Raw genomic sequence first — 24613 nt, 5'->3', positions numbered from 1 at the left:
ATTGGGGAGCCCCATCGCTTTTGGGGGCCCCGAAATCTGTGAGGGGATTGGGGAGCCCCATGGCTTTTGGGGGCTCCAAAATCTGTGAGGGGATTGGGGAGCCCCATGGCTTTTGGGGGCTCCAAAATCTGTGAGGGGATTGGGGAGCCCCATCGCTTTTGGGGTCCCCGAAATCTGTGAGGGGATTGGGGAGCCCCATCGCTTTTGGGGTCCCCGAAATCTGTGAGGGGATTGGGGAGCCCCATCGCTTTTGGGGTCCCCGAAATCTGTGAGGGGATTGGGGAGCCCCATGGCTTTTGGGGGCTCCAAAATCTGTGAGGGGATTGGGGAGCCCCATGGCTTTTGGGGGCTCCAAAATCTGTGAGGGGATTGGGGAGCCCCATCGCTTTTGGGGTCCCCGAAATCTGTGAGGGGATTGGGGAGCCCCATCGCTTTTGGGGTCCCCGAAATCTGTGAGGGGATTGGGGAGCCCCATCGCTTTTGGGGTCCCCGAAATCTGTGAGGGGATTGGGGAGCCCCATGGCTTTTGGGGTCCCCGAAATCTGTGAGGGGATTGGGGAGCCCCATCGCTTTTGGGGTCCCCGAAATCTGTGAGGGGATTGGGGAGCCCCATCGCTTTTGGGGGCTCCAAAATCTGTGAGGGGCTTGGGGAGCCCCATCGCTTTTGGGGTCCCCGAAATCTGTGAGGGGATTGGGGAGCCCCATCGCTTTTGGGGTCCCCGAAATCTGTGAGGGGATTGGGGAGCCCCATCCCTTCTAGCGCCTTGAACACCCCAAAACTCTCCAAGCACCCTGAACCCCCAAACCTCTTCACGGGACCCCAATCCTCTCAGGGAACCGCGATCCCCTCCTAGAAGAGGATCCGGCACCCCCGCACCCCCCCCCCCCCCAATAATCCTGAACCCCCTGAACGCCCCGATCTCTGGGAACCCTCCCGAGCACCCCAAAGTCTGCACGGGGGGCTGGGGATCCCTAAAACCCCCGGCACCCCAAACCCCTCCAAACCCCCCCCCCGAGCACCCCAACCTTCCAGAGGGATTTGGGATCCTCCCTGGGCACCCCAAAACTTCCTGAGGGACTGGGGACCCCCCCGGGCACCCCAACCTCTGCTGGAGACCCCCGAACCCGACAAGAGAGCAGGGCGCCCCAAACCCTGCAGGCACCCCGATCTCCCCCAGCACCCCAAATCTGAGAGGGCGCTGGGGACCCCCATCCCCCTGAGGCCTGGGGGGAACCCCAAGTTCCGCAGGGACCCCCCCCCGATTCCGCAGGGACCCCCCCCCCCGATTCCGCAGGGACCCCCCCGCGATTCCGCAGGGACCCCCCCCCCCGATTCCGCAGGGACCCCCCCCCCGATTCCGCAGGGACCCCCTCTCCGCGGGCCCCGGGACCCCCCGGACCCCCGCCCTGCCCGCCCCGAGGAGCCGCTGCTGGGTGGGGGGCCAGGGGGATCCCCGGGACTCCCCACCCGCCGGGGGACCCCGTGACGTCATCCGGCTTCAACCGCCCGGGCTCCCCCTCCGCCAATCACAGGCGCAGCTCGCGCGCCTCGCGCCTCCCATTGCTTCGTTGATCCGTCGATCAAAATCTGACGACCAATCACAAGGCGGGTCCCGCCCAGGAGGAAGTCCGCCCCTCTTTGATGGCTGTCAATCAAACAGCGGATGGCCACAGGCTGGGCTTGCGTCCATTGGCTGGCTGCGCTGTCAATCAGAGATCTGCTCTTCTATTGGCTTTCTGCTGCCGTCGATCACCTCAGAGCTCCGCGCCCATTGGCGGAGCCATCCCTCCATCACGAGCCTTACTGCTCGGCGCAGCTGCCCATCAACCTCAATCCCACCGCTGATTGGCCGCCGCTCCCCCATCTCGCCGCCCATTGGCCATCTCTCAAAGCATCCGGGCGGCGATTGGCCTAAACCCCCGCAGGGGGCGGGCGTAGCAGGGCGGTGCCCGGCGGAGGAAGATGGCGCCGTGAGCGGGTGGGAGCCGCCGCCGCCGCCGGCCGGTCAGTGCGGGGGGAGCGGGGCCGGGGCGCGGCCGCCGCGGGGCCGCCGGGGCGGGGAGCGGCCTGCGGCCTCCCCCGAGCCGCCGTCCCGCAGCGCCCGGCGCGCGGGCGGCGCTTCCGGCAGCGGGGCCCGGTCGGGGGCGGGCCCGGCCTTTGGGACCCGCCTCCCCCGGGACCGCCCGGGGGAGGTTTGGGGGAGGCCCGGGGGGGCCCCTCGGGGGTCGCCGCCTCGCCCCGGCCCGGGGGTGGCGGGGGCAGCGCCGGGGCTCCCCGGGGGGTTCGGGGGGGGGGTCCCCGGGGATGCTCCCGGGGCAGCGGGCCCGGGGCTCCCCTCACGCGCGGCCGGCTCGGGGTGGGCGGGAGGCCGCGCCGGTTTTTGGGGCGTTCTGGGGGATTTGGGGAGGAATTCTGGGGGGAGTTGGGGGAGGATTCGCGTCGGGGTTGGGGCTCTTGGGAGGGTTCACAGGGCTGGGGGATCCGGGCACGGGGGGTTTGTTTAATTTCCGTGCGGGATTCGGGGTGGTTCCCGAATTTCCCTGATGGGATTCATTTCTCTGATGGGATTCGGGGTGATTCCCGAATTTCCCTGGTGGGATTCATTTCTCTGATGGGATTCGGGATGGTTCCCGAATTTCCCTGATGGGATTCATTTCTCTGATGGGATTCGGGGTGATTCCCGAATTTCCCTGGTGGGATTCATTTCTCTGATGGGATTCGGGATGGTTCCCGAATTTCCCTGATGGGATTCATTTCCTTGATGGGATTCGGGATGGTTCCTGAATTTCCCTGATTGGATTTGGGATGGTTCCCGAATTTCCCTGGTGGAATTTGGGATGGTTCCCGAATTTCCCTGGTGGGATTCATTTCCCTGATTGGATTTGGGATGGTTCCCGAATTTCCCTGGTGGGATTTGGGATGGTTCCTGAATTTCCCTGATGGGATTTGGATGGTTCCCGAATTTCCCTGATGGAATTCGGGATGGTTCCCGAATTTCCCTGGTGGGATTCATTTCTCTGATGGGATTCGGGATGGTTCCCAAATTTCCCTGATGGGATTCATTTCTCTGATGGGATTCAGGATGGTTCCCAAATTTCCTTGATGGGAATCATTTCCCTGATGGGATTTTAGATGGTTCCCAAATTTCTCTGGTAGGATTCATTTCCCTGATGGGATTTGGGCTCTTTTTCCTGGTGGAATTCTTTCTCCTGGTGGGATTTGGGATGGTTCCTGAATTTCCTGGATTGGATTTGGGATGGTTCCTGAATTTCCTGGATTGGATTTGGGATTATTCCTGAATTTCCCTGATGGGATTTGGGATGGTTCCTGAATTCCCTTGATGGGATTCATTCCCCTGATGGGATTTGGGTTGTTTTTCCTTGATGGGATTCATTCCCCTGATGGGATTTGGGCTGTTTTTCCTTAGAGGATTCATCTCCCCCATGGAATTTTGGGCTGTTTTTCCTGATGGGATTCATTGCCCTGCTGGGATTCGGGATGGTTCCCAAATTTAGGGGGCTCTGCTTCACCACGAGTGGGAATCACACGGGGGGAATCCCACCGGCCTTCCCTGCATTCATATCCCAATTTGCTTTTCTGGGAAAAAATTTCTCCTGGGGAAATGGGATTTCTTTAGGGAGAAGGAGGTTTCTCCAGGGAAAATGGGATTTCTCCAGGAAAATGGGATTTCTCCCAGGAAAATGGGATCTCTCCCATTTGGATTTCTTTAGGGAAAATGGGATTTCTTCTGGGAAAATGGGATTTCTTCTGGGAAAATGGGATTTCTCCAGGAAAATGGGATCTCCCTGGCCAGCTCAGCCCCACTCTGATTCGCAGCTGGGGCTGTTGATCCTCAGCTCTGCCCTAAATTCCAATGGAAGGGAGGGAACAGCCACACAAAATCCCTGGAAGAACAAAAAGATTTGGGGCTGGGAATGGGAAGATTTGGGGTTGGAACTGGGGAGATTTCAGGCTGAGAATGAGGAGATTTGGGGCTGGAACTGGGAAGATTTTGGGTTGGATCTGGGGAGATTTCAGGCTGGGAATGGGAATATTTCAGGCTGGAACTGGGAAGATTTGGGGGCTGGGAATGGGGAGATTTCAGGCTGGGAATGGGAAAATTTGGGGCTGGGAATGGGAAGATTTGGGGTTGGAACTGGGGAGATTTGGGGCTGGGAATGGGGAGATTTGGGGCTGGGAATGGGAATATTTCAGGCTGGGAATGGGGAGATTTCAGGCTGGGAATGGGAATATTTCAGGCTGGAACTGGGAAGATTTGGGGCTGGGAATGGGAAGATTTGGGGTTGGGAATGGGGAGATTTCAGGCTGGGAATGGGGAGATTTGGGGCTGGGAATGGGGAGATTTGGGGCTGGGAGTGGGAAGATTTCAGGCTGGGAATGGGAATATTTCAGGCTGGAACTGGGAAGATTTGGGGCTGGGAATGGGAAGATTTGGGGTTGGGAATGGGGAGATTTCAGGCTGGGAATGGGGAGATTTCAGGCTGGGAATGGGAAGATTTTGGTTGGATCTGGGGGGATTTTGGTTGGATCTGGGGAGATTTTGGTTGGATCTGGGGGGATTGCAGCTCTCTGGGCACACCTGCTTTAAAGTTGGGCTCTGCCCGTTTTGGGGGGGGAGGTGGGGGCTGCTCCAAGGCTGTGCTGGAATTCAGAAAAACGATGGGAGCCCGGGAACGCTCCTTGGGATTGCTGTGGGGAAACCAACAAAGCCCCAAACCGCGGGGAGGGCGCGGCGGGATCGTCCCCGGGGGGGATCCCAGGCAAATCCCTTGGGATCATCACCCGGGGCTGGGCTCCCCGGGGAGCTGATCCCTGCCTGCCCTGTCCCCACAGCTCGAGGGACAGCATGGCTGCCACTGCCGCCGTCAGCCCCAGCGAGTACCTGCAGCCCGCCGCCTCCGCCGCCCAGGTGAGCCCAGCCCCTCCTCGGGCTGTTCCCGGCATGAGGGAGGATCCAGGGGGGCAGGACAAGCCCTTGGAGCCCCCTCGGGGCTGTTCCCAGGATGCGGGAGGAGCCAGGAGGGCAGGACAAGCCCCTGGAGCCTCCTCAGGGCTTTTCCTGGGATTCAGGAGGGCAGGACAAGCCCCTGGAGCCTCCTCAGGGTTTTTCCTGGGATTTAGGAGGGCAGGACAAGCCCTTGGAGCCCCCTCGGGGCTTTTCCCGGGATGCAGGGGGGCAGGACAAGCTCTTGGAGCCCACTCAGGGCTTTTCCCGGGATCCAGGAGGGCAGGACAAGCCCCTGGAGCCTCCTCAGGGCTTTTCCTGGGATTCAGGAGTAGCCAGGGGGGCAGGACAAGCCCTTGGAGCCCCCCCCCTCAGGGCTTTTCCTGGGATTTAGGAGGGCAGGACAAGCTCTTGGAGCCCCCTCAGGGCTTTTCCCAGGATTCAGGAGGATCCAGGGGGGCAGGACAAGCCCTTGGAGCCTCCTCAGGGCTTTTCCTGGGATTTAGGAGGGCAGGACAAGCCCCTGGAGCCTCCTCAGGGTTTTTCCTGGGATTCAGGGGGGCAGGACAAGCCCCTGGAGCCTCCTCAGGGTTTTTCCTGGGATTTAGGAGGGCAGGACAAGCTCTTGGAGCCCCCTCGGGGCTTTTCCCGGGATGCAGGGGGGCAGGACAAGCTATTGGAGCCCACTCAGGGCTTTTCCCGGGATTCAGGAGGATCCAGGGGGGCAGGACAAGCCCCTGGAGCCTCCTCAGGGTTTTTCCTGGGATTCAGGAGGAGTCAGGAGGGCTGGACAAGTTCTTGGAGCCCTCTCAGGGCTTTTCCCGGGATTCAGGAAAAAGGAGGGCAGGACAGGAGGGCAGGACAAGCCCCTGGAGCCCCCCTCAGGGCTTTTCCCGGGATTCAGGAGGAGCCAGGGGGGCAGGACAAGCCCCTGGAGCCTCCTCAGGGTTTTTCCCGGGATTCAGGAGGATCCAGGGGGGCAGGACAAGCCCCTGGGGCCTCTCTGGGGGCTCCCTCCCAGCCCTGATCCCGCTGCTGTTCCTCCTCCCTGCGGATCTCGGATGTCCCCAGTGATGTCTCGGGGTGGCTTTGGGGTTTGAGCTGCCTGTGGTGTTCCAGGGCAAATCCCAGCAAGTTTCCAGGGTGTCCACAGCTTTAGGGTGGTTCTAAGGGTGGTTCTAAGGGTGGTCCTAAGCTTTAGGATGATTTTAAGGCTGGATTTAAGCTTTAGGAATGTTCTAAGGATGGTTCTAAGAGTGGTTCTAAGCTTTAGGATGGTTCTAAAAGTGGGTCTAAGCTTTAAGATGGTTCTAAGGGTGGTTCTATGGATGGTTCTAAGCTTTAGGATGATTTTAAGGCTGGATTTAAGCTTTAGGAATGTTCTAAGGATGGTTCTAAGAGTGGTTCTAAGCTTTAGGATGATTCTAAGGGTGGTTCTAAGATTTAGGATGGTTCTAAGGGTGGTTCTAAGCTTTAAGATGGTTCTAAGGGTGGTTCTAAGGATGGTTCTAAGCTTTAGGATGATTTTAAGGATGGATTTAAGCTTTAGGATGGTTCTAAGGCTGGTTCTAAGCTTCAGGATGGTTTTAAGCGTGGTCCTAAGCTTTAGGATGGTTCTAAGATGGTTCTAAGATGATTTTAAGGATGAATTTGAGCTTTAGGATGTTTTTAAGGGTGGTTCTAATATTTAGGATGATTTTAAGCATGGTTCTAAGCTTTAAGATGATTTTAAGGATGGATTTAAGCTTTAGGATGATTCTAAGGGTGGTTCTAAGCTTTAGGATGATTTTAAGGATGGTTTTAAGGCACAAGGATGGGATTTTAAAGGCTTTGAGGACACAAGGATGGGATTTTAAAGGCTTTGAGGACACAAGGATGGGATTTTAAAGGCTTTGAGGACACAAGGATGGGATTTTAAAGGATTTGAGGACACAAGGATGGGATTTTAAAGCATTTGAGGACACAAGGATGGGATTTTAAAGGCTTTGAGGACACAAGGATGGGATTTTAAAGGCTTTGAGGACACAAGGATGGGATTTTAAAGCATTTGAGGACACAAGGATGGGATTTTAAAGGCTTTGAGGACACAAGGATGGGATTTTAAAGCATTTGAGGACACAAGGATGGGATTTTAAAGGCTTTGAGGACACAAGGATGGGATTTTAAAGCATTTGAGGACACAAGGATGGGATTTTAAAGCATTTGAGGACACAAGGATGGGATTTTAGAGGATTTGAGGACACAAGGATGGGATTTCAAGTGTCACCACTGCCGAAAGCAGCGGGGTGCTGGACATGGGGAGGAATTCCTTCACAGAAAAGTTGGGAATGGGGATGAGCTGCCCAGAAGGGTGGTGGAGTCACCTGGGGGGGTTTAAGGGAAGACTGGACGTGGCCCTCAGTGTCCCCCAGGTCGGGCTGGACAATCCCAAATTTCCAGCCTCATTTATTGGGGAATTCCACCACGTGTGGGTAATTAATGCACTCCCTTAATCAGTGAGCTCTGCTGGTTTGATTTAAAAATTTGTCGTTTCTTTGGAAAGTTTCAAAGTTGTTATAAAGCTTCTTTAGGATAATGTTTACATGTTTGAGAGTCAGAGTTTTTACACAATTTCATGTATAAATAGAATAGTTTACATATTTCTCTGTGGGTGGAGAGAAATGATGGATTGGTTTTTGGACCAGTGTGGTTGGAGAGGTGGTGATTCCATCCTCCAATCCACGCTTGCTTTTGGAATTCTATAAATATTAGATGTTTGAATAAAACTTACTATTTTTTGTCTTTTGAACTTAAAAAAAAACCAAACAAAAAAACCCCAAAACAACAACAACAACAAAAAACACCAAAAAAACACCAAACCAAAAAAAAAAAAAAAGCTTACATATTTCTCTGTGGGTGGAGAGAAATGATGGATTGGTTTTTGGACCAGTGTGGTTGGAGAGGTGGTGATTCCATCCTCCAAGCCACGGTCGCTTCTGGAATTCTATAAATATGAGATGTTTGAATAAAACTTACTATTTTTTGTCTTTTGAACTTAAAAAAAAAACCAAAAAAAACCCCTAAAAAACCCCAAAACAAATAAACAACAAAACCCCAAAAAACCAAAAAAAAAACCAAAAAAAAACCCAAAAAAAACCCCCCAAAAAAAAAAACAAAAAAAAAAAAAAAAAAAGCAAACTAAAAAATAAAAAAAACCCAAAAAACTATAAAAAAAAAAGCTTTTAAAAACCCAAAAAACTATAAAAAAAAAGCTTTTAAAAATGAAAGCAGCAGAGCTCTTTGTGCAGGTGCCTGGCACTGAGTGCCCTCTCTCCCCAGGACTCGCAGCCCTCTCCCCTGGCGCTGCTGGCAGCCACGTGCAGCAAGATCGGTCCCCCGGCCGTGGAAGCCGCCGCGGCGCCACCGGCGCCCGCCCAGCCCGCCCCTCGCAAACTGGTGCCCATCAAACCCGCCCCGCTGCCCCTGGGCTCGGCCAAGGGCAGCATCGGCATCCTGTCCTCCAAGGGGAACCTCTTCCAGATCCAGGGCTCCCAGGTGGGCGCCTCCTACGCCGGGGGGCAGCTGGTTTTCGCCATCCAGAACGCGGCCGTGCTCAACAAAGGCTCGCGTTCCTCCTCCTCCTCCTCCTCGTCCTCCTCGTCGTCCTCCTCCTCGTCCTCCTCCAACATCCAGTACCAGGCGGTGCCGCAGCTGCAGCCTGGCGGGGCTCAGACCATCCAGGTGCAGCCTAACCAGATCCAGATCATCCCGGGCACCAGCCAGGCCATCCTCGCGCCCTCCTCTTCCTCGCACAAACCCGTGCCCATCAAACCGGCCCCGGCGCAGAAAGCAGCGCCGCCGGCGGCAGGCGGCGTGGTCAAACTGCCCGCGGGCGGCAACGTCACCTTGACCCTGCCCGTCAACAACCTGGTGAGCCCCGAGGCGGGCGGGCAGGCCCAGCTGCTGACGGACAGCCCTTCCAAACCTGGCAAGAAACCTCGGAAAAAGGCCACGTCCCCAGCCCAGCCCGCCGCCGTGGCCGTGGCCGAGCAGGTGGAGACGGTGCTGATCGAGACCACGGCGGAGAACATCATCCAGGCCGGCAACAACCTGCTGATCGTGCAGAGCCCCGGCTCGGGGCAGCCGGCCGTGGTGCAGCAGGTGCAGGTGGTGCAGCCCAAGCAGGAGCAGCAGGTGGTGCAGATCCCGCAGCAGGCGCTGCGCGTGGTGCAGGCGGCCTCGGCCACGCTGCCCACCGTGCCCCAGAAATCCTCCCAGAACTTCCAGATCCAGGCGGCCGAGCCCACCCCCACCCAGGTAAGGCCTCCTTGGAGTCTTCTCCCTCTTGCCGCCCTCTGGTCCTCCCCCGGGATTTAGGAGCTGGAGGGTTTTGTGAGATATTCCCGGTTTGGAGGGTGCTTCAGGCGTTGCTGAGTGGATTCTCTGGGGGCTGGGGGTGCAGCCATGCCCTCTGCAGGGCTTCAGGAGCTCCAGCTGCTTTTTCAGTGTCCCTGAAACCTCCCCGGTGCCGCAGCTGGGGTTGGGATGAGCCATCCTGCTGGGAGCTCCTGGGACACGAGGGGAGGTGGGAGAGGGGTTGGTGTCTTTGTGTTGCCTTGGGCAACATCCAGGAGCTTTCTCCTTTCTCCAGGGGTCCCACAGAGGTCCAGATTTACTGCCCAGTGAGGGTGGGGAGGCGCTGGGATGCATTTCCCAGACAAGCTGTGGCTTCCCCATCCCTGGAAGCGTCCAAGCCCAGCTTGGACCACCCTCCTCCAGCAGAACGAAGTTAAAACAAGACAACCTCCAAAATCCCACCAACCCAAACCACTCCACCGTTCCCGAGCTGCGCGGGCCCGCCCCATCCCCGCCAAATCCCGCTCCTCTTCCCTCCTCCCCTCCAGGTCTATTTCAAGACCCCCTCCGGCGAGCTGCAGACCGTGGTGCTCCACGAGGCCTCGTCCATCCCCATGGTGCCGCCGTCGGGGACGTCGTGCGGCAGCCCCGTGCCGCGCAGCCCCGGGGCCGGCCCCGGCCGCAAGCCGGCCCCGCGCAAGGAGCGGCCGCTGCCCAAGATCGCCCCGGCCGGGGGCATCCTGAGCCTGAGCGCGGCGCAGCTGGCAGCGGCTGCCCAGGCCATGCAGACCATCAGCATCAACGGCGTGCAGGTGCAGGGCGTCCCTGTCACCATCACCAACAGCGGAGGTGGGCGGCGCCGCCGGCGCGAATCGGGGACGGGGCTGCGCGGGGGGATCACCGAGCTTCCCCAGGATGGGGAGTGGAATCAGAGTGGGTCTGATTAAATCAGATCTCTCGTGCTCCTGAGGGGGACAGTGGGCAGCTCCCTGAGCTTCCTGATGATGGGAATGTGGAATGCAATCACCCCTGGATCAGATCAGATCAAATCAGATCCCTCGTGCTCCTGAGGGGGACAGTGAGCAGCTCCCTGAGCCTCCTGACGATGGGAATGTGGAATGCAATCACCCCTGGATCGAGTGGGTCTGATTAAATCAGATCCCTTGTGCTCCTGAGGGAGGACAGGGACAGTGAGCAGCTCTCTGAGCTTCCCAATGATGGGGATGGGGAATGGAATCACCCCTGGATCAGAGTGGGTCTGATTAAATCAGATCCCTCGTGCTCCTGAGTGGTGCATGGGCAGTGAGCAGCTCCCTGAGCCTCCCGAGGATGGGGATGGGGAATGGAATCCCCCCGGATCAGATCAGATTTAAGCAGATCCCTCATGCTCCTGAGGGGGACAGTGAGCAGCTCCCTGAGCCTCCCGAGGATGGGGATGGGGAATGGAATCCCCCCTGGATCAGATCAGATCAGATCAGATCAGATCTGATTAAATCAGATCCCTCGTGCTCCTGAGGGAGGACAGGGACAGTGAGCAGCTCCCTGAGCCTCCCAAGGATGGGATGTCCCTGGATCAGATCAGATCCCTCTTGGCCCCCAGGGGCTCTGCAGTGTCAGCACCTTCTGCAAGCCAGGAGCGTTTCCCAAAGTGTCCTTTGGGTGATTCCAAGCACATCCTGGAGAGCTGTGGGTGACAGCGATGGCTGCCTGCCGAAACTGGCCGTGCCAAGCTGCAGGAAGCACCCGAGGTTTCCTGGGGCTGGAACATCTCCCTTGGATCCCATTCCAGATCCCATTCCAGGGCTGGAACATCTCCCTTGGAAACCATTCCAGATCCCATTCCACATCCCCATCCCCTGGAACATCTCCCTTGGATCCCATTCCAGATCCCATTCCAGGGCTGGAACATCTCCCTTGGATCCCATTCCAGATCCCATTCCAGGGCTGGAACATCTCCCTTGGATCCCATTCCAGATCCCATTCCAGGGCTGGAACATCTCCCTTGGATCTCATTCCAGATCCCTTTCCCGGGGCTGGAACATCTCCCTTGAAAACCATTCCTGATCCCATTCCAGATCCCATTCCGATCCCATTCCAGATCCCCATCCCCTGGAACATCTCCCTTGGATCCCATTCCAGATCCCCATCTCCTGGAACCTCTGCACCCCTGGGATCAAGGAGCTCTCTCAAGCTCCCAAGCCCAGGAGAGGCACATTCGCACACCCAGCTCCATTTGTCCAGCTCCATGTCCAGGGATCACCATTCCAGGAGTGAACCCCTCACTCCAGGGATCTTCCCGAGCCCCAGACCCGCCGGACACGGCCCCGCTGCTCCCGGTGCCGGGAGCGTCGCGTCCCTGCAGCCGCCCTGTCCCCATTCCACGGGCAAGCCCTTCCCAGGGAGCCGAGGGGAGGGAGCTGTGTCTGCAGGGAGTTTTATCACATTTTATGGGAGATAAAGCCGCCCCTGCTGCCTGCCGTGGTTTCTGGCCCTGGCCCTCTGCTCCTCCTCGGCAGAAATCCCAACCCCGGCGCGGTTTCCCGCTCCGCTGTTCTCCCAGGACTGCCTTTTGTGGAGAGTGTGGGGGGGATTGAATTTAATTAGATATTCCAATGAACGTGGAGGGGACCGGTAGGACCTGCTGCCCACGGGTGTGACGAGCTGAGCCAGGCCTCAGCCAGGACGTTCCCATCCCTCGGCTTCGCGCTTCCCTGCCGCCGGATCCCTCGCTCCGCCTGCTCTCCCTCCCTCCCTGCTGCCTCTGCTCCTCCGCTGCTAAACCCCACTTGTTCTTCCCCTCCTCCTCCTCCTCCTGCTGCTGCTGCTGCTGCCCTGGGAGCAGCAATCCCAATCCCAATCCCAATCCCGACCCCGCTTGCTGACGCTGACCCCGTCTTCTTCTTTCCAGCCCCTGCCACGGCTGCCAGGGACGCCCGAGCCTGGAGCGGCCCTTAGGCTGCTGGGGTAAGTCCCGTTTTTTTGCTCAATATATTGCACGTTTTTTCAAAGTTTCTTTTTTGTTTCCTCTTTTTGAGCCTTTTTTTCCCCGCCCCCCTAAAAGGGTCGAAAACTTTTTCGAAAACTTTGAAAAACCGCACAGTATATTCAGAAAAAAGGGACTTACTGGGAGAGGCACGTGGCAAAGGGGGCTGTGCTGCATGCGGGGATAAATTCGGGGTATTCCCTGCTCCGGAGGGCCCGGTGGAAGGAGCGTGGATGGATCCTGACTGCCCCTCTTCCCTCCCCAGGCCAGCAGCAGCTGACGGTGCAGAACGTGTCCGGCAACAACGTGACCATCAGCGGGCTGAGCCCCACCCAGATCCAGCTGCAGATGGAGCAGGCGTTATCCGGGGACATCCAGCCGGGCGAGAAGAGGAGGAGGATGGCCTGTACCTGCCCCAACTGCAAGGACGGCGACAAGCGGTGGGTTCGGGAAGTGGGAAGGGCTCATCCCGCTGGGATCTGCCTCTCCCGGGAGCGGCTCATCCCTCTGGATCCGCCTCTCCTGGAATAACCCGGAGCGGCTCGCTTGGATCTGCCTCTCCCAGAGTAACCCAGAGCGGTTTATCCCTCTGGATCTGCCTCTCCTGGAATAACCCGGAGCGGTTCATCCCTCCAGATCCCCCTCTCCCGGGAGTGGCTCATCCCTCCAGATCCCCCTGTCCCGGGCTAACCCAGAGCGGTTCCTCCCTCCAGATCCCCCTGTCCTGGGCTAACCCAGAGCTGTTCCTCCCTCCCTCTGGATCCCCCTGTCCCGGGAGCGGTTCCTCCCTCTGGATCCCCCTGTCCCGGGCTAACCCAGAGCGGGTTCCTCCCTCTCGATCCCCCTGTCCTGGGAGCGGTTCCTCCCTCTGGATCCGCCTGTCCCGGGCTGACCCAGAGCAGTTCCTCCCTCCGGATCCGCCTGTCCCGGGAGCGGTTCCTCCCTCTCGATCCCCCTGTCCCGGGAGCAGTTCCTCCCTCCGGATCCGCCTGTCCCGGGCTGACCCAGAGCAGTTCCTCCCTCCGGATCCGCCTGTCCCGGGCTGACCCCGCCTCTCCCCGCAGGCCGGGCGATCCCGGGAAGAAGAAGCACATCTGCCACATCCCCGAGTGCGGGCGGACGTTCCGCAAGACGTCGCTGCTGCGGGCGCACGTGCGGCTGCACACGGGCGAGCGGCCCTTCGTGTGCAACTGGGTGTTCTGCGGCAAGCGCTTCACGCGCTCCGACGAGCTGCAGCGGCACGCGCGCACCCACACAGGTCTGCGCCCCTGAGGGGCCCGAGCCCGGGGAACCGCCCCACACAGGGCTGGGATACCCTGGGATGTCCCCTGTTCCCAAGGAACCTCCCCCAGACTGGGCTGGGATATCCCCCATTCCCAGGGCAGAGCCTCCAAATGGGGCTGGGATATCCCGGGATGTCCCTCGTTCCCAAGGAACCTCCCCACACAGGGCTGGGATACCCTGGGATGTCCCCTGTTCCCAAGGAACCTCCCCACACAGGGCTGGGATACCCCGGGATGTCCCTCGTTCCCAAGGAACCGCCCCACACAGGGCTGGGATACCCCGGGATGTCCCCTGTTCCCAAGGAACCTCCCACAGACTGGGCTGGGATACCCCGGGATGTCCCTCGTTCCCAAGGAACCTCCCCCAGACTGGGCTGGGATATCCCCCATTCCCAGGGCAGAGCCTCCAAATGGGGCTGGGATATCCCGGGATATCCCTCGTTCCCAAGGAGCCTCCCCCAGACTGGGCTGGGATATCCCAGGATGTCCCTCATTCACAGAGCAGAACCCCCAGATAGGGCTGGGATATCCTGGGATATCCCTCGTTCACAGAGCAGAACCCCCACACAGGGCTGGGATATCCTGGGATATCCCTCGTTCACAGGGCAGCCTCCCCAAACAGGTCTGCATCCCCTGAGGGCCCCCATTCCCACGGCAGAACCCCCAGACAGGGCTGGGATATCCCTGGAGATTCCCCATTCCCACGGCAGAACCCCTAAACTGGGCTGGGATATCCCTGGAGATTCCCCATTCCCAGGACAGAACCCCCAAACAGGGCTGGGATATCCCTGGAGATTCCCCATTCCCAGGACAGAACCCCAAACAGGGCTGGGATATCCCTGGAGATTCCCATTCCCAGGACAGAGCCCCCAAATGGGGCTGGGATATCCCTGGAGATTCCTGTTCCCAGGACAGAGCCCCCAGACGGGGCTGGGATATCCCTGGAGATTCCCATTCCCAGGGATGATCTGAGCAGGTTCTGGGGGGCACTGGAGGATTTTGGGGGGCTCTCTGGTGACAGGGGTGCCATGGGAAGGGGTTGGGGACATCAAGGGGACATTTCCTGGAGGTGCCACCACCCCAGGATCCACAGGGATGATCTGGGCAGGTTCTCCCTGGGTTCTGGGGGGCACTGGAGGATTTTGGGGGGATCTCTGGTGACAGAGGTGCCGTGGGAAGGGGTTGGGGACATGTCCTGGAGGTGCCACCACCCCAGGATCCACAGGGGTGATCTGGGCAGGTTCTGGGGGGCACTGGAGGATTTTGGGGGGGATCTCTGGTGACAGAGGTGCCGTGGGAAGGGGTTGGGGACATGTCCTGGAGGTGCCACCACCCCAGGATCCACAGGGATGATCTGGGCAGGTTCTCCCTGGGTTCTGGGGGGCACTGGAGGATTTTGGGGGGCATCTCTGGTGACAGGGGTTAATGGGGACAAACCCTGGAGGTGCCACCCCCTCCCTCCCAGCTCCTGGCTGTCACCTGGGGTGGCCGCAGGTGCCACCGCTGAGCGTCCCCTCTCCCGGCAGGTGACAAACGCTTCGAGTGCGCGCAGTGCCAGAAACGCTTCATGCGCTCCGACCACCTGACCAAGCACTACAAAACCCACCTGGTCACCAAGAACTTGTAGGCTCTGCCAGAGCCCCCACCCCAAAAACGCCGAGCCCCGGATCCGGGGCCGGCCGCGGCGCTCCGGGGAGGGACCCCCGGGGACGGCCCCCGGCCGCGCTGAGCACCCCGAAAATCGGGCTGGGGGGCGGTGACCCTGGGAGCCCGCAGGTTTAGGGGGTGACCCAAAGCCCCCCCCGTGACCCCAAAAGGCTCAGGGGGTGCCCCAGACCCTCCCTGAGACCCAGAGCCCCCCCTGTGACCCCACAGATTTAGGGGGTGCCCCAGACCCTCCCTGTGACCCCACAGGCTCAGGGGGTGCCCCAGAGCCTTCCCTGTGATCCAAAGCCCCCCCTGTGACCCCACAGGCTCAGGGGGTGACCCAGAGCCCCCCCCCCCGTGACCCCCCAGATTCAGGGGGGGCCCTAGAGCCCCCCCAGACCCCCCCTGTGACCCCACAGGCTCAGGGGGTGCCCCAGAGCCTTCCCTGTGACCCAGAGCCCCCCCCTGTGACCCCACAGATTTAGGGGGTGCCCCAGAGCCTTCCCTGTGATCCAAAATCCCCCCTGTGACCCCACAGCCCCCCCCCAGACTCATGGGGTGCCCCAGACCCTCCCTGTGACCCCACAGATTTAGGGTTTGCCCCTGAGCCCCCCCCCTGTGACCCAAAGCCCCCCCCTGTGACCCCAAAGGCTTGTGGGGTCACCCAGAGCCTCCCCCAGATTCATGGGGTGCCCCAGACCCTCCCTGTGAGCCCACAGGTTTAGGGGGTGACCCTGTGACCCCAGGGGTTCAGGGGGTGCCCCAGACCCCCCCCTGTGACCCCACAGATTTATGGGGTGCCCCAGACCCTCCCCATGACCCCACAGGTTTAGGGGGTGACCCCAGGGGTTCAGGGGGTGCCCCAGCCCCCCCCCGTGACCCCACAGATTTATGGGGTACCCCAGCTCCCCCCCGTGACCCCACAGATTTATGGGGTACCCCAGCTCCCCCCCGTGACCCCACAGATTTATGGGGTACCCCAGCTCCCCCCCGTGACCCCACAGATTTATGGGGTGCCCCAGCCCCCCCAGAGCCCCCCAGGAGCTGGGGCAGGAGCGGGGCCCCTCGGAGGCCCCAGAGCACATTCCTACTTTATATTTAAAGTCTATAAATAGCTATAAATATCTCTATGACCCCTTTGGAAAAATCCCTTTTTTTCTATGGAATCGTTGCCTTACACTCCCCTCCCCAGACCCCCCCCGTGCATCATGAGTGCTTTTTTAATCTATTTAATCCCCTCATTTCTCTCCCAAAACTCAATTTCCAACCCCCCAAAATGGGCAATTCCTCTCTCCCAATTTTTATTTCCGAGCAACGTTGACATTTCCCCTTTTTTTTAAATTTTATTTGCAATTTTGGGACTCCATCCTTTCTTTTTTTTTTTTTTTCTCCCCCTTTTTTTCCTATTTCCCCCCCTTTTTTTCCTATTTCCCCCTTTTTTTTCCTATTTTCCCCCTTTTTTTCCCCTATTTCCCCCCTTTTTTCCCTATTTCCCCCCCTTTTTTCCTATTTTCCCCCTTTTCCCCTATTTTTCCCCCTTTTTATCTTTTTCTCCCTTTTTTTCTTTTTCCCACCTTTTTGTGTTTTTCCTCTTCCCTCCCCTTTTTTTTTCTTTTCCCCTTTTTTTTCTTCTTTCCCCTTTTTTCCCCTTTTTAATTTTCCCCCCATTTTTCTTTCCCCCCTTTTTCCCCCCTTTTTTCCTATTTTTTCCCTTTTTATTCTTTTTTCCCCTTCCCCCCTTTTTTTTCCTTTTTTTTTCCTTCTTTCCCTTTTTTCCCCTTTTTTTATTTTTCCCCTTTTTTCTTCCCCCCGCCCTTTTCCCCCCCTTTTTTCTATTTTCCCTTTTTATTCTTTTTTCCTTTTTTTCTTTTCCCCCTTCTTTTTCCCCTTTTTTTCTTTTTTCCCCCTTTTTTCATTTCCCTTTTTTTTCCTTTTCCCCCCTTTTTTTCTTTCCCCCTTTTTTCCTTCCCCCCCTTTTTTTTTCCTTTCCCACCCTTTTTTCCCCTTTTTTTTCCCATTTTTCCCCCTTTTCCCCCACGTGTGCATCCCCTCCGTGTACAGTGTACATTGTATCATAGATTATATTGCTTTGGAGCTTTTAAATTAAACAAAATCCACTTTATTTTGTAGCTGTTGTGCCCGGCTGAGGGCGTTTCCCTGGATTATGTGATGGATTTGTTCCCAGTTTTCTGAGCTCTACCCGGAGGCCGCCGGGAGCTTTTCCTTGCTAAATAAATTCAGTCACCAGAGGCAATTCCAGGCTCCTTTTCCCTCTTTTTTTTTATTTTTAATTTTCCTGGGAATTTTGTGGATGTGGTGGGAAAATTGAGGAACTGGTGGGATTTGGAGGAATTGATGGAAAATTGAGGAATTTTTGCAGGAAATTTGCTCCCCCCTCTCCGCGAGCTGCTGGGTCAGGAGTGGGGGTTTGTCCCCAAAATCTCCCCGTCCTCGTGTCCCCAAATCCCTGTCCCTTGTCACAGCGTCCCAAATATCCCATATCCACATCCCTGTGCTCAGTGTCCCCAAATCCCCGTTCCCAAATCCCTGTCCCCACATCCCTGTCCCCACATCCCTGTCCCCAGATCCCTGTCCCCAAATCCCTGTCCCCACATCCCTGTCCCCAAATCCCTGTCCCCACCTCTCCCAGTCCCTGTCCCCAAATCCCTGTCCCCAAATCCCTGTCCCCAAATCCCTGTCCCCAAATCTCTGTCCCCAAATCCCTGTCCCCAAATCCCTGTCCCCAAATCCCTGTCCCCAAATCCCTGTCCCCAAATCTCTGTCCCCAAATTCCTATCCCCACATCCCTGTCCCCACATCCCTATCCCCAAATTCCTGTCCCCAAATCCCTGTCCCCAAATCCCTGTCCCCAAATCTCTGTCCCCAAATCCCTGTCCCCAAATCCCTGTCCCCAAATCCCTGTCCCCAAATCCCTGTCCCCAAATTCCTATCCCCACATCCCTGTCCCCACATCCCTATCCCCAAATTCCTGTCCCCAAATCCCTGTCCCCAAATCCCTGTCCCCAAATCTCTGTCCCCAAATCCCTGTCCCCAAATCTCTGTCCCCAAATTCCTATCCCCACATCCCTGTCCCCACATCCCTATCCCCAAATTCCTGTCCCCAAATCCCTGTCCCCAGATCCCTGTCCCCAAATCTCTGTCCCCAAATCTCTGTCCCCAAATTCCTATCCCCACATCCCTGTCCCCACATCCCTGTCCCCAAATCCCTGTCCCCAGATCCCTGTCCCCAAATCCCTGTCCCCACCTCTCCCAGACCCTGTCCCCAAATCCCTGTCCCCAAATTCCTATCCCCACATCCATGTCCCCAAATCCCTGTCCCCAAATCTCCCTGTCCCTTGTCACAACACCCCAGACATGCCATATCCACATCCCTGTCCCCAAATCCCTGTCCCCGCGTTCCCAAATCCCCGTCCCCACGTCCCTGTCCCTTGTCACAGCATCCCAAATATCCCAATGTCCCCAAATCGCTGTCCCCACATTTCCCAGCCCCTGTCCCTCATCACGATCCCCCCCACCCATCCCCAGAGATCCCATCCCCGAGTGTCCCCGAGTGTCCCCGAATGTCCCCGAGTGTCCCCGAGTGTCCCCGAGTGTCCCCGAATGTCCCCGAGTGTCCCCGAATGTCCCCGAGTGTCCCCGAATGTCCCCGAGTGTCCCCGTGTCCCCCCGTGTCCCCTCCCGAGGTCGCGGCCCCTTTAAGAGCCGCGCGTGCCTCTCCATACCCTGCCACTACTTCCGGGTCTCTTGTCCCCGCCCCTTCCTCCTCCTCCAATGGGCCGCCAGCTCCTCCGGCGGCGCGCGCGCTGTGCCGCTTCCTATTGGCTGTGTCGGACGGGGAGGGGCGTGTCCGTGTTTAGCCACGCCCCCGGCGCGGTGCTGGGCTCCGCGAGGCCGCGATGGAGCTGGAGCGGCTGAGGAAGAGATACCGGGGGGACAGCGAGGTGACACCGGGGGACAGCGGGGGGACACCGGGGGACAGCGGGACAGTGAGGGGACAGAGAGGGGACAGCGGGACAGAGAGAGGATAACGGGACAGCGAGGTGACACCGGGGGACAGCGAGGTGACACCGGGGGACAGAGGGACAGCGGGACAGCGGGGGGACAGCGGGGGGACAGCGGGGGACAGCGGGGGACAGCGGGGGGACAGCGGGACAGAGAGAGGATAACGGGACAGCGAGGTGACACCGGGGGACAGCGGGACAGCGGGACAGCGGGGGGACAGCGGGGGGACAGCGGGGGGACAGCGGGGGACAGCGGGGGACAGCGGGACAGCGGGGGGACAGCGGGGGGACAGCGGGACAGAGAGAGGATAACGGGACAGCGAGGTGACACCGGGGGACAGCGAGGTGACACCGGGGGACAGAGGGACAGCGGGACACCGGGGGGACACCGGGGGGACAGCGGGGGGACAGCGGGGGACAGCGGGACAGCGGGGGGACAGCGGGGGGACAGCGGGACAGAGAGAGGATAACGGGACAGCGAGGTGACACCGGGGGACAGCGAGGTGACACCGGGGGACAGCGGGGGGACACCGGGGGACAGCGGGGGGACAGCGGGACAGCGGGACAGCGGGGGGACAGCGGGACAGAGAGAGGATAACGGGACAGCGAGGTGACACCGGGGGACAGCGGGGGGACAGCGGGGGGACAGCGGGGGACAGCGGGGGACAGCGGGGGACAGCGGGACAGCGGGGGGACAGCGAGGTGACACCGGGGGACAGCGGGGGGACACCGGGGGACAGCGGGGGGACAGCGGGACAGCGGGACAGCGGGGGACAGCGGGACAGAGAGAGGATAACGGGACAGCGAGGTGACACCGGGGGACAGCGCGGGGACAGAGAGGGGATAACGGGACAGCGGGGGGACAGCGGGACAGCGAGACAGCGGGGGGACAGCGGGGGGACAGCGAGGTGGGACCGGAGGGGCCTGGGGGACACCTGGCACGGGGGGACAGCGCGGGGGACCAGGGGGGACAAGGCTTGGGGACAGCTCCCAGGCAGAGTGACCCCCCCCCCCCCCCAAGAGTGTCCCCAAGGCTTGGTGACACCCCCAGCCAGGGTGACCCCCCCAGAGTGTCCCCAGGCCCTGGGGTGTCCCCACCTTCCCCTCGCTGTCCCCCAGTGCTGTCCCCGCTCTGTCCCCTGCGCTGGCCGTGCCCTCGAGCGCCATGTGCCCCCCCCGCGTGTCCCCAAACGCCCCCCGGGTGTCCCCGTGTCCCCAGGCATTCCAGGAGTGTCACACGGTGTCCCCTGACCCCTGCCCGGTGTCCCCAACCCTCCCGCCCGGTGTCCCCAACCCCCCCGCCCGGTGTCCCTGACCCCCCCCCGGTGTCCCCACCCCCCCCGCCCGGTGTCCCCAACCCCTCCCCGGTGTCCCTGACCCCCCCCCGGTGTCCCCACCCCCCCCGCCCGGTGTCCCCAACCCCTCCCCGGTGTCCCTGACCCCCGCCCGGTGTCCCCAGGCGTTCGAGGAGTGTCCCCCGGTGTCCCTGACCCCCCCCCGGTGTCCCTGACCCCTGCCCGGTGTCCCCAGGCGTTCGAGGAGTGTCACCTGGTGTCGCTGGAGCCGCTGGCGCAGCTCCAGGCGTGGCTGCAGGAGGCGCTGCAGTGCCCCGGCATCGCCGAGCCCAACGCCATGTGCCTGGCCACCTGCGGCAGGTGACACGGGGACAGCGGGACAGCGCGGGGACACGGGGGGGACAGCGCGGGGACACGGGGGGGGACAGCGCGGGGACACGGGGGGGACACCGGGGCACAGGGGGGCACAGGGGGTGACAGAGGTAACACTCAGAGGGTGACACAGGTGACATTGAGGTGACACAGGTGACACTGAGGTGACACACAGATCACAGAGGTAACACTCAGAGGGTGACACAGGTGACACTGAGGTGACACTGAGGTGACACAGGTGACACGGGTGACACTGAGGTGACTCAGGTGACACTGAGGTGACACTGAGGTGACACAGGTGACACTGAGGTGACACTGAGGTGACACAGGTGACACAGGGGCTGACCCGCACTGTCCCCGCAGGGACGGGCGGCCCTCAGCCCGCATGGTGCTGCTGAAGGGGTGACACTGAGGTGACATTGAGGTGACACAGGTGACACTGAGGTGACACTGAGGTGACACAGGTGACACTGAGGTGACATAGGTGACACTGAGGTGACACAGGTGACACTGAGGTGGCACTGAGGTGACACTGGTGACACTCTGGGCTGACCCGCGCTGTCCCCGCAGGGACGGGCGGCCCTCGGCCCGCATGGTGCTGCTGAAGGGGTGACACTGAGGTGACACTGAGGTGACACTGAGGTGACATTGAGGTGACATTGAGGTGACACAGGTGACACAGGTGACACAGGTGACACTGAGGTGACACAGGTGACACTGGGCTGACCCGCGCTGTCCCCGCAGGGACGGGCGGCCCTCGGCCCGCATGGTGCTGCTGAAGGGGTGACACAGGTGACACTGAGGTGACACAGGTGACACAGGTGACACTGAGGTGACACAGGTGACACTGGTGACACTGGGCTGACCCGTGCTGTCCCCGCAGGGACGGGCGGCCCTCGGCCCGCATGGTGCTGCTGAAGGGCCTCGGGCCGGACGGGCTGCGCTTCTTCAGCAACTACGAGAGCAGGAAGGGCCGGGAGCTGGTGAGGGCTGGGGAGCCCAAAAACACCCAGGAACACCCAAAATCACCCTGAAATCCTGGGAAATCCTGATAAGTCCCGATAAATCCCGATAAATCCTGGGAAATCCTGATAAATCCCGATAAATCCTGGGAAATCCTGAAAAATCCTGATAAATCCTGAAAAATCCTGGAGCTGGTGAGGGCTGGGTAGCCCAAAAACACCCGGGAACACCCAAAATCACCCTGAAATCCTGGGAAATCCTGATACGTCCTGATAAATCCCGATAAATCCTGGGAAATCCTGATAAATCCTGGAAAATCCTGATAAATCCTGAAAAATCCTGGAGCTGGTGAGGGCTGGGTAGCCCAAAAACACCCGGGAACACCCAAAATCACCCTGAAATCCTGGGAAATCCTGATAAGTCCCGATAAATCCCGATAAATCCCGATAAATCCTGGGAAATCCTGGAAAATCCTGGAAAATCCTGTTAAATCCTGGAGCTGGTGAGGGCTGGGGAACCCAAAAGCACCCAGAAACACCAAAACACCCTGAAATCCTGTGAAATTCTGATAAATCCCGATAAATCCTGATAAATCCTGGAAAATGCCAATAAATCATGGAGCTGCTGAGGGTTGGGGAACACCAGAAATCCCGATAAATCACATAAATCCCAATAAATCCTAATAAATCCTGATAAAATCCTGATAAAATCCCAATAAATCCCAAATTCCTGGAGCTGCTGTGGGCTGGCGGAGGAGGAATTTTGGGGTAAATCCCGATAAATCCGGAATTCCTGGAGCTGCTGAGGGCTGGGAAGGAGGAATTTTGGGATAAATCTGGAATTCCGGGATCCGCCAGCTCCCTCCTCTTCCCGCCAGGACTCCAATCCCTTCGCCTCCCTCGTCTTCTACTGGGAGCCGCTCTGCCGGCAGGTGAGGGGGGTCCCGCGGCCCTGGGCCTGGGATTTGGGGCTGGGGTCACCCCTGGGGGGGAATTTGGGGCTGGGGTCACCCCCGGGTGGGCGCTGGGCTGAGGCAGGGTGGGGGTGGCTGCGGTTTTTGGGTGGAAAATCAGGGAATGGGGCAGTTCTGTGCTCGGGGGCACCTTTGGAGCTGTGCTGGCCCAGGTGCGGGTTCAGGGCTCGGTGCTGCCCCACAGGTGCGGGTTCAGGGCTCGGTGCTGCCCCACAGGTGCGGGTCGAGGGCTCGGTGCAGGTTTAGGGCTCGGTGCTGCCCCACAGGTGCGGGTTCAGGGCTCGGTGCTGCCCCACAGGTGCGGGTCGAGGGCTCGGTGTGGGTTCAGGGCTCGGTGCTGCCCCACAGGTGCGGGTCGAGGGCTCGGTGCGGCGCCTGCCCGAGGAGGAATCCGATCGCTATTTCCAGTCCCGGCCCAGGGGGAGCCAGATCGGGGCTCTGGTCAGCAGGCAGAGCTCCGTCATCCCCGACCGCGAGGTGAGTGGGGTCGGGATCGGGCCCCGTGCCCTTTGGGATCGGCCGTGGGATCCCCTCGCTGCCCCTTTCCATTTGGGATCGGCCGTGGGATCTCCGTTCCCTCTGGGATCCCCTCACTGCCCCTTTCCATTTGGGATCGGCCGTGGGATCCCCTCGCTGCCCCTTTCCCTTTGGGATCAGCCGTGGGATCCCCTCGCTGCCCCTTTCCCTTTGGGATCGGCCGTGGGATCCCCGTTCCCTCTGGGATCCCCTCACGGCCCCGTTCCCCTCCCGCCCCGCAGTACCTGCGGAAGAAGAACGCGGAGCTGGAGGAGCTCTACCGGGACAGGCCAGTGCCCAGGCCGGACTACTGGTGAGCACGGGGGGTCTGAACCCCCCCTGAGACCCCCTGAGCCCTCCCTGAGACCCCCTGAGCCCCCCAGAGCCCCCCCCCGAGCCCGGGTGACCCTTGCAGGGGCGCGTACCTCGTGGAGCCGGAGGTGGTGGAGTTCTGGCAGGGCCAATCGAACCGGCTGCACGACCGGATCGTGTTCCGGCGCCTGCGGGACCCCGCGGCGCCGCTCGGGGCCATGACCCACCGGGGCCACGGCGACTGGGTCTACGAGCGCCTCTCGCCCTGAGCCCGCCGCTGCTCCCGCTCCGGAACGGCCCCAGGTGTCGCGGCCGCTCCGGAATGTCCCCACGTGTCGCGGCCGCCCCGCCCTGTCCCTCGCTGTGTGCTGCGGAACGGGGCCGGAGCTGCCCTCACCCCGGTGTGTCCCCAAATCCGTCTGCAGCCGCTCCTGGTGGTTAATTAATCGTGTTAATGATCGTGCAGGGTCCAGCTGTAACCCCCCTCCCCATCCCTGTCCCTGTCCCTGTCCTATCCCTGTCCCTGTCCTTTCCCTGTCCGTGTCCCTGTCTCTGCCCTGTCCCTGTCCCTGTCCCTCGCTGTGTGCTGGGGAATTGGTCCGGAACTGCCCTCACCCCGGTGTGTCCCCAAATCCATCTGCAGCCTCTCCTGGTGGTTAATTAATCGTGTTAATGATCGTGCAGGGTCCAGCTGTAACCCCCCCTCCCTGTCCCTGTCCTTTCCCTGTCCGTGTCCTTTCCCTGTCCGTGTCCCTGTCTCTGCCCTGTCCCTGTCCCTGTCCCTGTCCCTGTCCCTGTCCCTGTCCCTGTCCTTTCCCTGTCCCTGTCCTTTCCCTGTCCGTGTCCCTGTCCCTGTCCCTGTCCCCGTCCCTGTCCCTTCCCTGTCCCTGCCCTGTCCCTGTCTCTGCCCTGTCCCTGTCCCTGTCCCTCGCTGTGCACTGGGGA

The 24613-nt window shown here is 59.8% G+C and overlaps 2 protein-coding genes across 4 annotated transcripts; both read left to right on the top strand.

The window, feature by feature from the left end:
- The first annotated feature begins 1944 nt into the window (after positions 1-1944).
- Positions 1945-17461, top strand: SP2 (Sp2 transcription factor). Of its 2 annotated transcripts, XM_053965224.1 has the most exons (7): positions 1945-2005; positions 4856-4931; positions 8286-9263; positions 9851-10151; positions 12551-12725; positions 13350-13543; positions 15095-17337. In XM_053965224.1, exons 2-7 carry the CDS (start codon positions 4869-4871, stop codon positions 15193-15195), a joined length of 1812 nt encoding a protein of 603 aa, XP_053821199.1. In that variant the 5' UTR covers positions 1945-2005; positions 4856-4868; the 3' UTR covers positions 15196-17337. The 2 variants fall into 2 exon arrangements, with proteins under 2 accessions (XP_053821199.1, XP_053821200.1); XM_053965225.1 differs by lacking the exons at positions 1945-2005; positions 15095-17337 and adding an exon at positions 17346-17461 and having other exon boundaries at positions 4784-4931.
- A 1639-nt stretch (positions 17462-19100) lies between these two features.
- Positions 19101-24083, top strand: PNPO (pyridoxamine 5'-phosphate oxidase). 2 transcript variants are annotated; one of them, XM_053965244.1, is made up of 7 exons: positions 19101-19177; positions 20768-20892; positions 21788-21887; positions 22745-22798; positions 23189-23317; positions 23599-23669; positions 23772-24083. In XM_053965244.1, the coding sequence occupies exons 1-7, from the start codon at positions 19133-19135 to the stop codon at positions 23935-23937; spliced, it is 690 nt and encodes a 229-aa protein (XP_053821219.1). In that variant the 5' UTR covers positions 19101-19132; the 3' UTR covers positions 23938-24083. The 2 variants fall into 2 exon arrangements, with proteins under 2 accessions (XP_053821219.1, XP_053821220.1); XM_053965245.1 differs by lacking the exon at positions 21788-21887 and having other exon boundaries at positions 19106-19172.
- Positions 24084-24613: the final 530 nt, after the last annotated feature.

The sequence above is a fragment of the Vidua chalybeata genome, chromosome 26, assembly GCF_026979565.1.
Source record: "Vidua chalybeata isolate OUT-0048 chromosome 26, bVidCha1 merged haplotype, whole genome shotgun sequence".
NCBI classification, from domain to species: domain Eukaryota; kingdom Metazoa; phylum Chordata; class Aves; order Passeriformes; family Viduidae; genus Vidua; species Vidua chalybeata.
The sequence above is the reverse complement of the archived record's forward strand: the minus strand, read 5'-3'. Positions and strand labels throughout refer to the sequence as shown.

Excerpts from the sequence above, each read along its gene's own strand:
- PNPO (XM_053965244.1), top strand. The coding sequence starts at position 19,133 with ATGGAGCTGGAGCGGCTGAGGAAGAGATACCGGGGGGACAGCGAG. Across the intron at positions 20,893-21,787 it reads TGCCTGGCCACCTGCGGCAG|GGACGGGCGGCCCTCGGCCC; the intron begins GTGACACGGGGA and ends CTGTCCCCGCAG. Across the intron at positions 23,670-23,771 it reads GTGCCCAGGCCGGACTACTG|GGGCGCGTACCTCGTGGAGC; the intron begins GTGAGCACGGGG and ends TGACCCTTGCAG.
- SP2 (XM_053965224.1), top strand. The coding sequence starts at position 4,869 with ATGGCTGCCACTGCCGCCGTCAGCCCCAGCGAGTACCTGCAGCCCGCC. Across the intron at positions 4,932-8,285 it reads CCGCCGCCTCCGCCGCCCAG|GACTCGCAGCCCTCTCCCCT; the intron begins GTGAGCCCAGCC and ends CTCTCTCCCCAG. Across the intron at positions 10,152-12,550 it reads CACCATCACCAACAGCGGAG|GCCAGCAGCAGCTGACGGTG; the intron begins GTGGGCGGCGCC and ends TTCCCTCCCCAG.